Source organism: Epinephelus fuscoguttatus, linkage group LG11 (genome assembly GCF_011397635.1).
Source record: "Epinephelus fuscoguttatus linkage group LG11, E.fuscoguttatus.final_Chr_v1".
Classification (NCBI taxonomy): domain Eukaryota; kingdom Metazoa; phylum Chordata; class Actinopteri; order Perciformes; family Serranidae; genus Epinephelus; species Epinephelus fuscoguttatus.
Window position 1 is genome coordinate 30,190,913 of NC_064762.1, and position 15,551 is coordinate 30,206,463.

The 15,551-nt window shown below is 42.0% G+C and overlaps 2 protein-coding genes across 4 annotated transcripts in view; both read left to right on the top strand.

The window, feature by feature from the left end:
• Positions 1-15,551, top strand: part of LOC125896883 (uncharacterized) — a 32,911-nt gene that overhangs the window by 15,170 nt on the left and 2,190 nt on the right. The window contains exons 5-7 of one of the 2 annotated variants that reach the window (XM_049589835.1): positions 46-135; positions 216-244; positions 897-1,416. The exons of the other annotated variant lie outside the window; for it this stretch is intronic. Coding sequence (XP_049445792.1) covers positions 46-135; positions 216-244; positions 897-962 — 185 coding nt within the window. The 3' untranslated portion in view covers positions 963-1,416. Of the gene's footprint in view, positions 1-45; positions 136-215; positions 245-896; positions 1,417-15,551 lie in introns of those variants that run through there. 2 annotated transcript variants of the gene reach the window in all.
• On the top strand, positions 10,288-13,125 carry LOC125896867 (piggyBac transposable element-derived protein 4-like). Of its 2 annotated transcripts, XM_049589772.1 has the most exons (4): positions 10,288-10,449; positions 10,498-10,535; positions 10,956-12,296; positions 12,621-13,125. In XM_049589772.1, exons 1-4 carry the CDS (start codon positions 10,360-10,362, stop codon positions 13,033-13,035), a joined length of 1,884 nt encoding a protein of 627 aa, XP_049445729.1. In that variant the 5' UTR covers positions 10,288-10,359; the 3' UTR covers positions 13,036-13,125. The 2 variants fall into 2 exon arrangements, with proteins under 2 accessions (XP_049445729.1, XP_049445727.1); XM_049589770.1 differs by having other exon boundaries at positions 10,288-10,535; positions 12,621-13,123.

Below are 15,551 nucleotides of genomic sequence, written 5' to 3' on the forward strand. Positions count from 1 at the left end.
GAGGATACAAATAAAATGTTTTTAATGTGTTTATTCTCTTTCCAGGTTGGTGGTTGAGGTTCCTCATTGTGTCTGTGGGTTTATCAGTGCTCATAATAAGTGTTGTGGCAGTCAACATGTGGACAAGAACTAAAGGTGAGAACATTCACAGATAAAATGTTTCCATGGATTTTCACTGTGGAAACTAAAGTCCACTCTTTCTCTTGTCTTTTCAGAGAAGAAAACACAGATGGATGAAATCACTGTGAGTTTTTACAACTAAATAATGTCATGTTTTTACAGTTGCTACTTTACACACTCTTCATTATAAAGTGTAGATAGAAGAAGACAGAAGACAACAATAAACAGGACAAGTGAAGTGGATTCAAATACAAGTGAAACATGACAATATAATGCAGTTCATTACAACAGCGACACAAACTACAGCCTCCAAAGAGACCACAGATCTGAATCAACACCTCTTTGACACAGTGTCAATAAAAACTGAACGTGATGAGGTCCAGATTACAGGGCTTCACCTAAATGACATCATATCATACAGTATGTTCTCACTTCACCTCCAGTGTCTTTAAAATAATGCAGATAGTTTTGTTTTATTACAAGAAACAACGTCCATGTTACTCTGGATAATGTACAGGATCAAATCTAGCTCCAGTGCAAACAGTCCAGCAGCCAGTCAGATAAAGATCAGATCAGACAGTGACTAATGGTGCGTTCAGGGTCTGCTGACTCAACTGTGAAACCCCACCTTCTCAGACTGCACCTGCCTTTATTGAGGTGTCAAGATATTTCTTATTTCCTTGTGTTAAATGTGGGACAGTGGGCGCCTACAGATCACAGAGGTGGGACTGGGATTGGAAAGTGTGGCTTTGATTGTGTTGTGTTGTTTGTCACAGGTGCGTTATGATGAAAATGATGGTACAGTGATCTATGAAAACATCAGACCTTCTGATGGAGTTTGACCAACACTTCTGCCTCCATCAGACTCCACTGATCAACTCATCATGTTTTACATGACCAGTTAAAGACTGTAAATAACAACAACAACAACAAAAAAGAAAGACTTATGTTATTTTAGTCTGATGTCTTTTCCTCCATCAGCTGTAAAAACTTTTCTTGTCTGCAGTCAGGTCAGAACGCAGCAGCTGGATTTTAACATCATTTAACAGCAAAGAGCGTTTAACTCTTGTTCACTTCCTTAAATTGTCTTCCAGCTGAAGATTTCAGAGCTGATTTTAGGATTTACTGCCTGTTATTGAAGCTCCAGCAGCTTGAGCACACTTTCATGTTTCTGTGTGCAGAAGAACTCATTTTAATCCACTTTCATTTAGCATTGCTGTTAACATATTTGTTGGGATGTCAATGTGTTTGAATCTGTTTTCAGCTTTAATGGAGTCAGTAACAGTATGCTCTTTATTATATCTGATAACAATATAAAATAAAGAAATGTTTATCACTTCATTCTACACTTTGTCTTGTGACTCTTTCATGTACTAACAGTGTCATTATACAAAGTAAAACATCATCCAAAGAAAACAAGTCGCATCATTACAAATATTTATTTTAACCAACAATCTTCACACTTTCAGCTTCCTCAGTTGTCGTCTTCTTCTTTTCAGGAGGTGAAACACGTCAGTGTCACAAATGCACTGTGGGACTGGACACAGTGCGAATTTGAGATTCAACATGAGCATTAATACACTTTGACTGTTGCAGCATTAAACTGGATCACTGACTGCACAAACATATAACTGTCCTATGAGACGGTTTCAGTGAAATGTAAAAATAGTAACATAAGGGTAATAGTTTTTGGCTGTTTGGACGTCTGTAACAAATTCAGAGATAAAAAAATAAAAGTCTAAAAGTCACTCTGATGAAGTGACATACTCATCACAGGAAGTAGCTGCAGCGTCTCTCTACTAAAGCACTATGTTAGAAACAGTTTGAGCATCAGAACAAGAGAAAGAAGAAGCAGAGAGACAGAATCATGATGGCTGAGTTCAGACAGATTCAAATGTCTTTATTTCTTGTGACGTTGCTTCAGTTTACAGGTAAGAATATATTCTGTGTATCACATACAGTATATGAATGGAAGGCACATCAGAAAAAAATAACTTCAGTAGTATTAAAGGACTTTCTTTGCAAACTGTCTTGTTTGAACAATATACTAAAACATTACAATAACTATGATTACAGTGAGTGAACAATTTCCATTTATTGTCAAAGGGATGATGATACATGGAAACTGTCACTGGTGTTAATTTAGGATACTTCAGGTCAGTGTGAGCTTCATACCAGCTCATGTCAGCCATGAGTGAGGGAGGTGCCCATATAAAGGCAACAAGTGACCAGTGAGAGAGTAGAAAGATGATGGTTATGATGAGGAAGTGACACTTTATTTAGTACAACATTTGTCTTTAAGAAGAAATTTATTTAGAGACTGACAGGTAGAGGAAGCAGACAGAGAGGCACGATGGCTGAATTCAGATGCCTTGCCACTCCGACGGCCCGCCCACAGGCCCAGAGGGTAGTTGAACACAAACCACATCATTTACACAGCTTGTATGTTACATGGGCTACTCATGCCGCATATCTTTGGAAAGCTAAGATTCTTGTGATTCAATTGATGCCAACCATTTCAAGATATAATCATCACAGCAGGTACAATCAACGCCTTTGTCAGACTACAAACAAACACTTACAAAGCTGACATGACTCACCAATGAAGCCTCATAGTCATCATCCAGTCAAAAGTATTTCCACAAACATGGTCTTGTTACGTTCACAAAAGTCCAGTCGATCGAATCCAGTGAAGTATTTAGTCCAAAACACATTATTATACCAGTAAATATCCACGAAGGATCAGCTGGGAAACATCACATTTATTCACTTTACATGGAGCTACAGTTAATACTGAATCATGCTAAATGTTTGCCGAATGTGTTAGTATCTCTTAATAAGTCATCAGAAATCAGAAATCATCTTTAGAAGGAGCAGATGTTACCTTAAGCTAGCTCGGGACATGTTAAGCTAACCATATTTTAACGTAGCAAGGCAAGCTAATTGCTGGCGTGCTCGGTTGCTTTGAGATGGCTGTCAGAGATGGCAGAGGTATGATCACATGATCCCGTTTGAGCAAAAACAGGTGGTGTGTTCCATGTTTTATTCCCCAGTTGCTCTTGGAAAGAAGAAACAAACACTGTAAACAAACTGTTACCAGTGGAAATCGCCGGTTTCGGTTACAACGCCGGAAGTTGCACCCATAATTCACGCAAGGTATCATGGGGGCTAGGAATAAGGTGGATAGCCAATGAAATTCTGAAAACAACGGTATGCTGTTTTCTGAGGTGGAACCAAAGCTGAAACAGCTAATCGCATGCATAACACAAAGTACAGTGTTGTGCGTCAAGTGCAAAGAGTGCAGAGGAAGTCTGAAGTTAGCCCACAGTGTCACATCGAGGTCCGTTTAGAAAACAAAGGCTGACGGCTGCTGCTAGGCCGGACGGGTGATAGGATGGTTTTCACTGCAGCCTCTTTCCTTTCATTATCTTTGGTATTTGTTTTGTAGAGTTGATAGGAATAGAAGGAGTCAGTGTAGGCTACCCTTTTGTCAGCCATTAAGGCTTCAGGGGCAAGGGGGGTTGGGGATGAGGGTGGTGGGAGCCGGGGGAAGGGAAATTCTGGGCAGAAAGAGTTGCTTCCAGTGAGAGACCAGACACTGAAACGCCAAGAGCGGGAGAGAGTAAGGTGCAGAAAGTCATGTCTGAGGAGCTTACTGTCCTGTTTAAAGTTACAAGTCAGGGTAGGGGAGACACAGGGTTTAAGGCACTGCACCCCCTTAAAGTAACATCTTCCCTGGAGAGTAAGCTAGGTTAGGGATTTCAGGCAACGGTACGGTCAGATGGCCGTCTTAAAGTCTTCTGTGTGGATCAGAAACAATATGAGGCAGCTTTGAAGATGACTAAGCTGGTGGATGTGAAGGTAGAGGTGGTTCGTAGGCAGATTCAGGGAGTGGAAGGAGTAGTTTATGGAGTGTGCGCCGGCCTGACTGATAAAGAGATTTTGGAAAATGTGAAGGGGGGTCGAGTGACTGAAGTCATGAGATTTAAGCGTAGGGAGGGAGGTGAAGGCAATCCTGTGGTTCTGCTAATGTTTGCGGACAGTGCTCTCCCGGAAAGAGTGTATATCGGGAGCATGGCATATAGAGCAAGAGAGTATGTAAGACCTCCTTTGCGGTGTTTCAAGTGTCAGAGGTTTGGGCATGTTTCCAGAGCCTGTAGAGGAAAGCAAAAGTGTTTGAAATGCGGCGAGGATCATGACATTAAAGAGTGCAGAGCAGAGGGCTTTAGGTGCTGTATCTGCGGAGGAGATCACGCTGCAACTTTTCATGGTTGTGAGCACTTTGACAGAGCTAGACGGGTTCAGACAGTCCAAAATGTCTTACGCTGAAGCAGTCAAGGCAGTTTGGAGGGAGGAGGGAGGCAGTCGTGTGAGTGCTCTGAGTGAAGCGAGATTAGTGGGGGGGAGTCAGAGTGCGCCCCCTTCAGTCTTGCCAGTTTTTTCTCAGGATGTTCCGATGTTCAGCAGGGAATCTTTCTTAGCTTTCATAGTGGATTTGTTTGTGGGGGCTAGAGGTTGTACTTCAAGATCAAGCGTTATAAAGCTGGTTGTTGACGCAGCACAAAGGTTCCTTGACACAAAGCAGTTACCAAAGAAACTACACGGGTACATGTTTGAGAAAATGAAGGGTAATTCACAGGGAGTGAGGTCCGAAGTCAGTGAGTCGCCCGTGGGGTCGGATGATGCTGGTTATTAGTATTTTAATGTTTTATATCTTACAGTGGAATGCTCGGAGTTTGATAGCAAATGGACAGGAACTGAAGAGGTTTGTCGCTGCATTTAAAGATACGCCAGAGATATTCAGGAAATTTGGTTGAAGCCCTGTCTTGATTTTGTAATTCCAGGATATGAGTGTTTGAGGATGGACAGGCCTGATATATCAGGTGGAGGGTGTGCAACATTTATTAAAAATGGACTTCAGTATAGAAAGCTTGAGCTGTACACTAATCTTGAGGGTGTGGCTGTGGAATTGTGGAATAGCAGCAGCTCAGTAACTATGGTGAATTTGAATAATCCCTGTGAACGCTTAATTTTGTCTGATTTAGATGGGATAATGGCGCAGATCAAAGGTCCTAGTATATGGGTGGGGGATTATAATGCTCATAACCCTTATGGGGCAGTAATAAAAGGGATCACAATGGAGTGGTGGTAGAAGATTTTATAGATAAGAATGATTTGGTTGTGATAAATGACGGGAGGCCTACCAGGTTCCATTTTTTAAGTAACACATGTAGTCATATTGACTTATTGTTTGCTTCATCTAATTTAGCCAGAGTAGGAGAATGGGATGTATTACATAGGTACACTATGGGCAGTGATCATTTTCCAATTCTTGGTCGGTTTGGTAGAGAATTGAGAGTTGAAGTGGAGGATCAGGGTGTCTAATTTCTCTCGGGCTGACTGGGAAGGCTTTCCACTGAAAGCCCGAAGGTTAGTTAGTGAAGTAGACAGTGATGGCTCAGTGGATTCTTGGAACACTTCCCTGAGTGAAATGATCCATAAGGCAGCCCAGTGTACTGTTCCCATGAAACAGTCCCAAGTCCCATGTATTGGTCCCTTGGTGGAACAAGGACTGCGATGTAGCCGTAAGAAATAGAAATAAAGCGTATAGACAATTAAGAAGGCACCCAATGGCAAGTCATGCTGTAGAATATATAAGAACAAGGGCAATAGCAAGGAGAGTAATAAAGAATGCAAAAAAGAAACTGTTGGAGGAGGTTCTGTGGAACATTAGGACCTGAGACCCCAGCAAGGGACCTGTGGTCAGCTGTGCGTAGGATGTCAGGGAGTGACAAAAAAAGATCTATGCCAGTGTAGTGTTGCACGGTATACCGGTACTAAAATAGTACCGCAGTACGAGAGTATTCCAAACGGTACTATAAAGCATTTGGAAAATACCAGTACTTTGAAATTGATTCAATTCATTAATTTAGTTCATTTATTTTACTCATTTATGCACCTTTCTTGTTCCTACTGGAGCACAGATTGCGCAAGTGGTGTGTATGACAACACCTGTATCAACATCCACAGCTGGCGCACGTGAAGAAAGACAAGAGAAAGTCTGCCTCGCAAAGGGAGACAACACGAGACAACACAAACTTGGTGGAACATTTGAGTTACCAAACCGTGACGTCCATACCGAGGTACTTACCGAACCATGATTTTTTTGGTACCGTTACACCCCTACTATTTATTGTTCTAAAGGTTTGTATCCCAAAGGACTTTTTCTTAGGAAAAGTATCGAAGAGTATCGAAAAGTATCGAAATTCATATTGGTATTGGTACCGAAACAAAGATTTTGGTATCGTGACAACACTATGCCAGTGTTTAAAAAAAACAGGGGAGGTGGAGGCAGTTACCAACACAGAAAAGGCTGACATGTGTGGAGTCTGTCCAGGAAGTGCATAGCTCTGATAGTCTTGGGGAGGTGAGAGGTCGGAAGAGGAATGAGTTTATGTTAGTTAACCAGTGGAAGTCGGATTGGAGTTCCGATAATGTTAGTCCTGTGAACACCTTTTTTTACACTGAAAGAAATGAGGGATGCAATTGCTTTAGAGGCAAATACTACCCCAGGAAGAGATGGTCTGGCTTATGCCTTTTTTAAACATCTGGGGGAGGAAGTCCTACATGAAATTTTAGCTTTCTTTAATACAGTGTGGGATGAGGGCAGATTGCCATCTGAATGGAAACATGCAGTCATAATTCCTATCTTGAAACCAGGCAAAGACGGGTCTGACCCATCTTCATTTAGCACTGACATCAGTGCCCTGCAAAATTATGGAGAGAATGGTAACTAATAGGTTGGTATATTTCTTGGAAACAAAGGGTCTTATTACAGATGATCAGAATGGTTTTAGGATTGGTAGGTCAACTATGGAGTCAGTGGCAGTTTTGGAATACGATGTCAAGAAGACATTTGTGAATAAAGAAGTTGTTGTAAGAGTGTTTTTAGACATTGAGAAGGCTTATGATTCTTTTTGGAAGGAGGGTTTGTTATTTAAGCTGTATGACCACGGGGTTAGAGGTAAGTAAGGTTTGGGGGGGGGAAAGCTCTAAGACAGTGGAAATAGAAAATGGTACCCCACAAGGAAGTGTCATCAGCCCATTCCTCTTTAATGTTATGATTAATGACATCTTTAAAAACATTGGAGGGGGGTTCGGGCGGTCCCTATTTGCGGATGATTGGGCCATTTGGAAAAGAGGTAGAAATGTCGAGTTTATTTTAAAGCAGGTTCAAAAGGCCTTGGACTCTGTTGTGGAATGGGGAGATAAGTGGGGCTTTAAGATCTCTGCATCAAAGTCTAAATATATGATTTTTGGTTTTAAAAGGAAGCTTCCTAATAATGGATTGAGCATATATGGGTGTCCTTTAGAGAAGGTAAAAGTTTTTAGATTTCTTGGAGTCTGGTTTGATGAACGACTGACGTGGGCAGCACACATATCTAAAGTGTTAGAGAAATGTGAAAAAGTGATAAATATTATGAGAAGCTTGGCTGGATGTGGCTGGGGGCAGACAGAGGGGTCATGTCCTTAATATATCAAGCAATGATAAGATCAGCTATTGACTATGGGAGTTTTATTCATGGATCAGCTTTCGAATCAGTGCTTAACAAATTAGATGTGATTCAGGCCAGGGCACTGAGACTCTGCTCTGGGGCTTTTAGAACCTCACCGATCTCTGCTTTGCTTGTAGAAATGGGGGAAATGCCCTTGTCTCTAAGGAGAATTAAACTAGGTTTGCAGTACTGGGTCAAATGAAGCTGCTCAGGTCAAGCTAAGTGCATACTACTAGGATCATGGGAACCATTTTTTAATACTGTTAATCAGTGGGCCGGCAAGCTAGGATTGGAACAGTCAGTAATTTCTATTCATAAGAGCTGGGCTCCAGTGCCTTACTGGATAATGCAGGAGCGGGATGTAAACCTGACCTTTTTAGAAGAGAGAGACAAGAGTGGGGCCTCTGCGTGTGCTCAGATGTGTCTCATGAATGAACTGGAAACACATAGTAATCTTCACAGATGGGTCCAGGGATCCAGCGAGTGGAAGGGCAGGGTTTGGAGTACACGTGGCAGTTAGATCTTTGGTCTGGCCTGCGTGTTACAACAGTTCTGTCTATGTGACAGAACTGTTGGCTTTTCTCTTGGCCCTGTGGTGGTTCGAGGATGTGAAGCCAGAAAGGGCACTCATATGTTCTGGTTCCTCAGCTCCACTTATAGCTTTAAGAGAAGGTAAATCAAAAGCGCGGCCTGACCTTATCTATGAGATTCTGTGTGTATTGTATAGACTTGAGAATGCCATTTGTGAAGTTAAGTTCTGCTGGGTCCCAGGTCATGCTGGAGTTAAATTTCAGTTTATTTCAACCTGTCTCCTATCGTCCTAAATTTGTTTCAAGTCACTAGTGACATAAAGATAATACTTAGCATGTTAGCCATTAGCCTAGATACAGCCAGGGCGTATAGTAGCGTTAGACCTGTTAAAACGTAATTGAACGGGCATACTTTAAGTGCAAAGTTAGTCCACTAAACAAGCTTTTTTTCCACAAAGACCGCCTCATATCATTAGGATAAATGTCAGAGAACATATAGAAAACGACATGTAAACGTGTTGTCTTACCCCAGCGTGTTGCCATGTTTGTTTACCATTTAGCTCTGCTTCCCAAATCGCTGCCGAAATATTGCGAGAACAAGCAGCGATCTCATACCGTGCCTGAAATCTCGCAAGAACAAGCAGCAACAGCTGCAAGGCAGAACCGGACAGTGGCCTGAAAAATTCATTCATTTATTTTATGAAAGATTTATAGAATAATGGCTGACGTTTTGCCAGACTTCGACTTTGTGGAGGAGGAATTTGATTTTGCAGAGTTTGATGGCTGCCCTTATTTATTTGAGCCAGAATACACTGACGAAGAGCTTTGTGAAATTGAAGAACGGAGGAGGAGAGAGAGAGAGAGAGAGGAGCAACAGGTTGAGGACGAGAGAGGAGGAATGGCTGCTGCAAGGCTGCGTAGCTCTGGAGACTGGTGGTGTCCCTGTGAATGCTGTGCCCCAGTGCCCACAGAAGAGGAATGCCTTTGTTGCAAGGAATGGGACTGGTTGCAGCCTTATTTTCAAGGTCTGGATGTGACCGAGGACGACACACCTCCACCTGGAGTAGTATCCAGCTGGGCTTTATCTAGAGCTTGCCATATTTCGGCCGTGCTTTGGAAAGCAGAGCTAGATGGTAAACAAGCATGGCACCACACTGGTAAGGTAAGACAACACGTTTACGTGTCGTTTTCTATATGTTCTCTGACATTTATCCTAATGATATGAGGCGGTCTTTGTGGAAAAAAGCTTGTTTAGTGGACTAACTTTGCACTTGAAGGTTGCCCGTTCACTTACGTTTTAACAGGTCTGACGCTACTATGCGCCCCGGCTGTATCTAGGCTAACGGCTAACATGCTAACTATTAATTTTATGTCACGAGTCACTTGAAACAAATTTAGGACAATAGGAGACAGGTTGAAATAAACCGAAATTTCCCTTCAAGGGGAATGAAATAGTGGACTCTCTAGCTAAGAGTACCTTAGATAAAGAAGACATAGATCTGTCTATACCTCTAGGAAGAGAGGAGCTGAAAGGGAAAATCAAGGAGGGGGTGCTTAAAGAGTGGCAGGGCATGTGGGAGAAGGAGACCAAGGGGAGACACCTTTATTCCATTTTACCTCACGTTAGGACTCAGGCTTCTTATTTTGTAGGAACAAGGAGAGACTCTGTCAAAATATGCAGGTTAAGGCTGGGTCATTGTGGGCTCAATCAGTATCTGTATATTGTGGGAAAACACCCCTCTGGGCTGTGTGAATGTGGAACACCTGAAACTGTGAGACATGTTTTTCTAGAGTGTGTCAGATACAGAGACCAAAGGGACTTGCTTTATAAATCTTTAACAGCCTTAGGAGTGAGTTCCTTTTCCTTTTATTCTTTCTTTGGTCTGAGTGAAAACCACCAGTGGACAGTGGAAGCAGTCTTACAATTTCTCTCTGCACGACACAGAGCTGTATAATAGAATATAGAGCGCTGTTGGTTTTGTGAAGACAAAGAGGCTCCTAACCGGTGGAGGGCAGTAATATGCCAAGACGCGTCTGCGCTGCCGGAAACCCACAGAAGAAGAAGAAGAAGAAGCAGAAGACGAACAAAGAGCGCGGCGAAGAGTGAATGAGAGGTTGGAGTTTGACGGTGTTTGGCAGTTTGAGAGTAAAAAATGGCGAAAATGGTGCTAAAAACGAAATATATTAACGAAGAAGCTGCAGACCTGTGCACTCGGCGTGCAAGTGATGACTCAGGGGCAGAGGTATCAGAGGAAGACAGTGAAATCTCCTCTGATGACTCTGTGGCAGAGGCAATGTTTCTCGGGGGAGAAGACATTACTCTTGACCAGTACGTATTTTATCATATTATAACTTATATTACATTATAATACTACCTATATATTGTGTTATTATGATTATATTATTACTATATTACGCGTTATTATACGTATTATAATAATGAATACAAAGTTTGTTTATAGTTTGTGTATGTGTGGGGGTGGCCCCCAAACCCTACTGCAAAACTATAATACAGAAAAGATGGAAAGTAACTTATATTACATTATATTATAATATTACGTATATCTTGTATTATTATGATTATATTATTACTATATTATACTGCAATGAATATAGAGCTGTGTGTGTGTGTGTCTGTGTGTGTGTGTCCTGCCCCCCTCTGTGTTTCACTATGTAAAACTGTAGAATACAGAAACGATGGAAAGTTTTGTCAATAACTAACTGTTATTTCTTTATTTTCACATGATAGGCAACCATCTGAAGAAGACTCAGATGTGGAATGGGAGCCAGATAGTTCTCCTGCAGGCAAGCGGCCTAGAGAGGAGCAGGACAGTAGTTCCTCAGGAGAGGAGCAACCTACCCCAACTTCAAAGAGAGGTTCTACCACTCCCAGCAGAAGATCAGGAGGCAGAGGACCAGGGAGAGGAAGGCGGAGGTGGAGAGTCGTTGCAGCAGGAGCCAGGACCAGTCAGACAGGTTTGTCAACCAGCCCTGAAGAGAAATGGAATGATGTTGACGAGCCAGATATCACACCACCACAGCCCACCTTCAGACCCATCCGTTCACCTGGACCCCAGCTCATACGTACAGCCACTTACACAGCCCTGCAGCTTTTCCAGCTTTTTTTCACAGACACTGTTATAAAGACAATTACCCAAAACACAAATGACTATGGCTCCACTCACCATTCAACACCCTCCAACCCGTGGATTAATATAACGGTGAAGGACATGTTGGCTTTCATGTCTTTGATCATCTACATGGGTATAGTAAAATGCACTGCATTTACCGATTACTGGCGAGGGGGTAAATTGTACAGCCTCCCATTCCCAAAACAAATAATGACTGGAAAGAAGTTCCTCAGGATCTGTCAGTCCCTTCACCTCAGCAGCTTGGTGGATGATGCTGCTAACGAGCAGAGGAGAGGCACACCAGCCTTCGATCGCCTCGCCAAAACAAAGCCACTCTACTTGGAGATGAGGGACGCCTGCAGGAGGAACTATCATCCTGGCCAGGAAATAGCTATCGATGAGCGAATGGTTGCCTCCAAAGCCCGCATTGGGCTAAAACAATATATGAAACGTAAGCCTGTTCGCTGGGGATACAAACTCTTCGTTCTGGCGGACTCCAGGAACGGTTACACGTGGGACTTTTTTGTCTACGAGGGAAAGTACCATGGAAACAGTGGGAAGGGACTCAGTTATGACTCAGTGATGGAGCTTATTGACATAAAGTTGCTGGGCACCGGCTATAAGCTCTTTGTTGACACTTTTTACACAAGTCCAGCCCTTTTCCGTGACCTCCTTCAAATAAAGGTCTGGGCGTGTGGGACCATCCGCACAAACAGAATTGGCTTCCCAACGGCCAAAAACAACAGTCTGGTCTCAAAATCTCCCCGCGGCAGCATACGCTGGATCAGGAAGGACTCCCTCCTCTTTGTCCAGTGGCGAGACACGAGGGACGTCTTCATGTGTTCAACACTCCACACAGCCCATTCCGATGACACAGTACAAAGGAGGGTCAAAGATGCAGATGGGCAATGGCAGATGAAGGACGTCTCAATTCCACCAGCGGTGAAGGAGTACAACCGGTACGTATTGTATATTCAACTATACATGATGAACAGGTAAAGATAGCGCGCACATCCCAAAAGACTTAATGCTGGGTGCTGGACCAAAAAGTGAGAATGACATAAAAAATAAAGTCTGCACATTAGAAGCTGCTCCTTGAAGAATTTATTGTCTGAAGAAGGGCAGGAGCCCAAAACGTTACATCTAATAAATTCTTCAAGGAGCAGCTTCTGGTGTGCTGACTTTATCTTTTATGTCAACTATACATGATGCCCTTTGAAAAGTAATAATTTGTGTGCTGCATATACTTATGTCTTTGTATGTTTTTCTCTATGTTGTTCCAGGTGTATGGGTGGAGTGGACCTGTCTGACGCCCTGATTGGGTACTACAAAGTCCTCCACAAGACCCAGAAGTGGTACAAGACCTTCTTCTACCATTTCATGGACACTGCGATTGTGAACGCCTTCCTCCTCCACAAAGAAATTGCAAAAGGTAAAGGAGAGACACCTCTGCACCAGAAGGCGTTCAGAGAGACCCTAGCCAAGGAGCTGGGAGAGGCTTCCTCCACACCCAAACCCGCTCCACGCGGAGCACATCACAAACCAGTGCATATCACTGCGCACAGCTCCAGTGGTCGGCTGAAGTGCAGGCATTGCTATGCAAAGACACCAGTGAAATGCTCCTTCTGCGATGTGCCTTTGTGCTTTGTCCCAAGTCGTGACTGCTATAATGACTGGCATGTTGCTAACAACCTATAATATGTTATATTTCTAACATAATGGAAATAGGTTGCTGTGAGTTTGCTGTGTAAAAGTTAAGTATTATGTTTACATTTCATATAAAAAACACTTTTCCATAACAGCACTTGTCTTGACTTTTTTATAATATTGATGGTGATTCTGGGATTGGGTACCTCTAAGTGTCACCTTTCATTAGAGCCCAAAATTATGACTGTACATTGAAGTGTTCAAGAGTTCTGCCCTTTTATCCAGCTATGTGACCATGGTTATCCAAGGGTCCTTTTGGAATCTCCAAATGGCACATTTTTGTAAACGCCTAGACATACCATTAGAAAAATGTGTAAAATACTCATTTTCTGTAGGATTGTTATCAAATTTGATCCGGGACTAGGTAAGGCTTCATGTTGTTGTCCCATTGTGCTAAAAAGTCCCAGCAACACTCATCTGCAGGCATCTGTTTGCAAAACAAATTCAGGCGAGAATAAAAACCTTCTACTTCAGTGTGTTCAAACTCAAACTACTTCAATGAAAGTAGCACTTACAGTGATTCTTATAGTTTGGGAAAAAACCTTTCAACAGAGACCAAAACCATCCATATTGTCCAAACGGTTCAAGAACAGCGTTCAATTTAATTTGGGTATGCCTTGGATAGACATTTTAGGCAAATTTTACAGGAATGGCAAGGGGAATGTCTTTATGACACTGCTTCAGTTTACAGGTAAGAATATATTCTGTGTATCACATACAGTATATGAATGGAAGGCACATCAGAAAACAATAACTTAAGCAGTAGTATTAAAGGACTTTCTTTGCAAACTGTCTTGTTTGAACAATATACTAAAACATTACAATAACTATGATTACAGTGAGTGAACAATTTCCATTTATTGTCAAAGGGATGATGATACATGGAAACTGTCCCTGGTGTTAATTTAGGATACATCAGGTCTGTGTGAGCTTCATACCAGCTCATGTCGGCCATGAGTGAGGGAGGTAAAAGCTGATGTCATCTGCCCACATAAAGGCAACAAGTGACCAGTGAGAGAAAAGAAGGACGATGGTTATGATGAGGAAGTGATACTTTAGTAATTAGAGGAAGTAATTACAACATTTGTCTTTAAGAAGCAGTTCATTTAGAGACTTACAGGTAGAAGAAGCAGAGAGAGACAGAGAGGCACGATGGCTGAATTCAGATGGATTAAAATGTCTTTATTTCTGATACTGATGCTTCAGTTTACAGGTAAGGACACAAATAACCTTCATAATAACCTTCAGAAGTCTGTTTGGTTTCCAGAGAGGTGAATAGTGAGTTTAGTGAACTCTTGGAAAATGATGAGGCACATATGCAAACTTTTGTTGTATCTAAAATTATCTTCACACTGACATTAATATTCATATATTTATTTATTATTTCATTCTCTTTATTCTTCATATTTTCTCTCATCTTCTCAGCAGCAGGACAGCTTTTCCCTTCCCTCACTTTTAGAGTTGGAGATGACATCACTTTGTCTTGTGAAAATGTGATAGATGATCAGAATAACTGTGACAGTACCGTATGGCTCTTCGGTGAATCAAGAAGCAGACGGGCAGTAGTGCTGGTTTATCTTGGGAAGATTGTTGAAAATGCTAAATCAGACAGACTGAGTGTTACAGAGAACTGTTCTCTGGTTATAAAGAAGGTCACAGATGAGGATGTTGGACGTTATGCCTGCAGACAGTTCAGATCAGCAAAACAACAAGGTCAAGACTCTGATGTTCATCTGTCTGTTGTTACCAGTGAGTATTTCCATCATAATGTTTTCAGCTCAAACTGTCTTGTTAGAACAATATACTGAAACATTACAATAATTATGATTACAGTGATGAAGTTCATTTTCTCTTGTTGTCTTTCTCTCACAATATCTCCATCTTCACCAGTGACTGAACGTCAGGACACTGATGAGGTGACATTAACCTGCTCTGTGAGGACAGATGAACGATGTCCACACACAGTGAAGTGGCTGTTTCAGGGTCAAGATGTGGATAAAGACAACAAGGACATAAAGACATCACAGTCTCCCTGCTCTGCCTCTGTGACCTTTCTGACTTCTCTCTACATTTACACATTAAGATATAAGTTATTTACATGTGCAGTGACTGATGGTGACAGAGTGCAGGTGTTTCCCTTCAGATCTCAATCCTCAGGTGAGAAACCAGGTGAGAACATGTTGAGCTGTTTAAAGTCACTTCAAACTGATGAGAATAATCACCTCAAATATGTTTATTTTATGGATTTGAAGTTTGAATATTCCATCACAACAGTTGAGTTGTGTTCATCTGTTCAGGTGAGGACACAATAATGGAGGAAACAAATGTTTGGGAAAAGGAAAATCATTTCCTTGACCCACAGAAGACCATAAGGTCCATCAACTGGAGTGGAAACCTGATGATGTTTTTGCAACACACAATAATAAATGCAGTTCTCTTAGTTACAAAGAAAAAGCAGCAGCCAAAAAGCGCTTTGAATGTTTTTATTCTCCTTCCAGGTTGGTAGT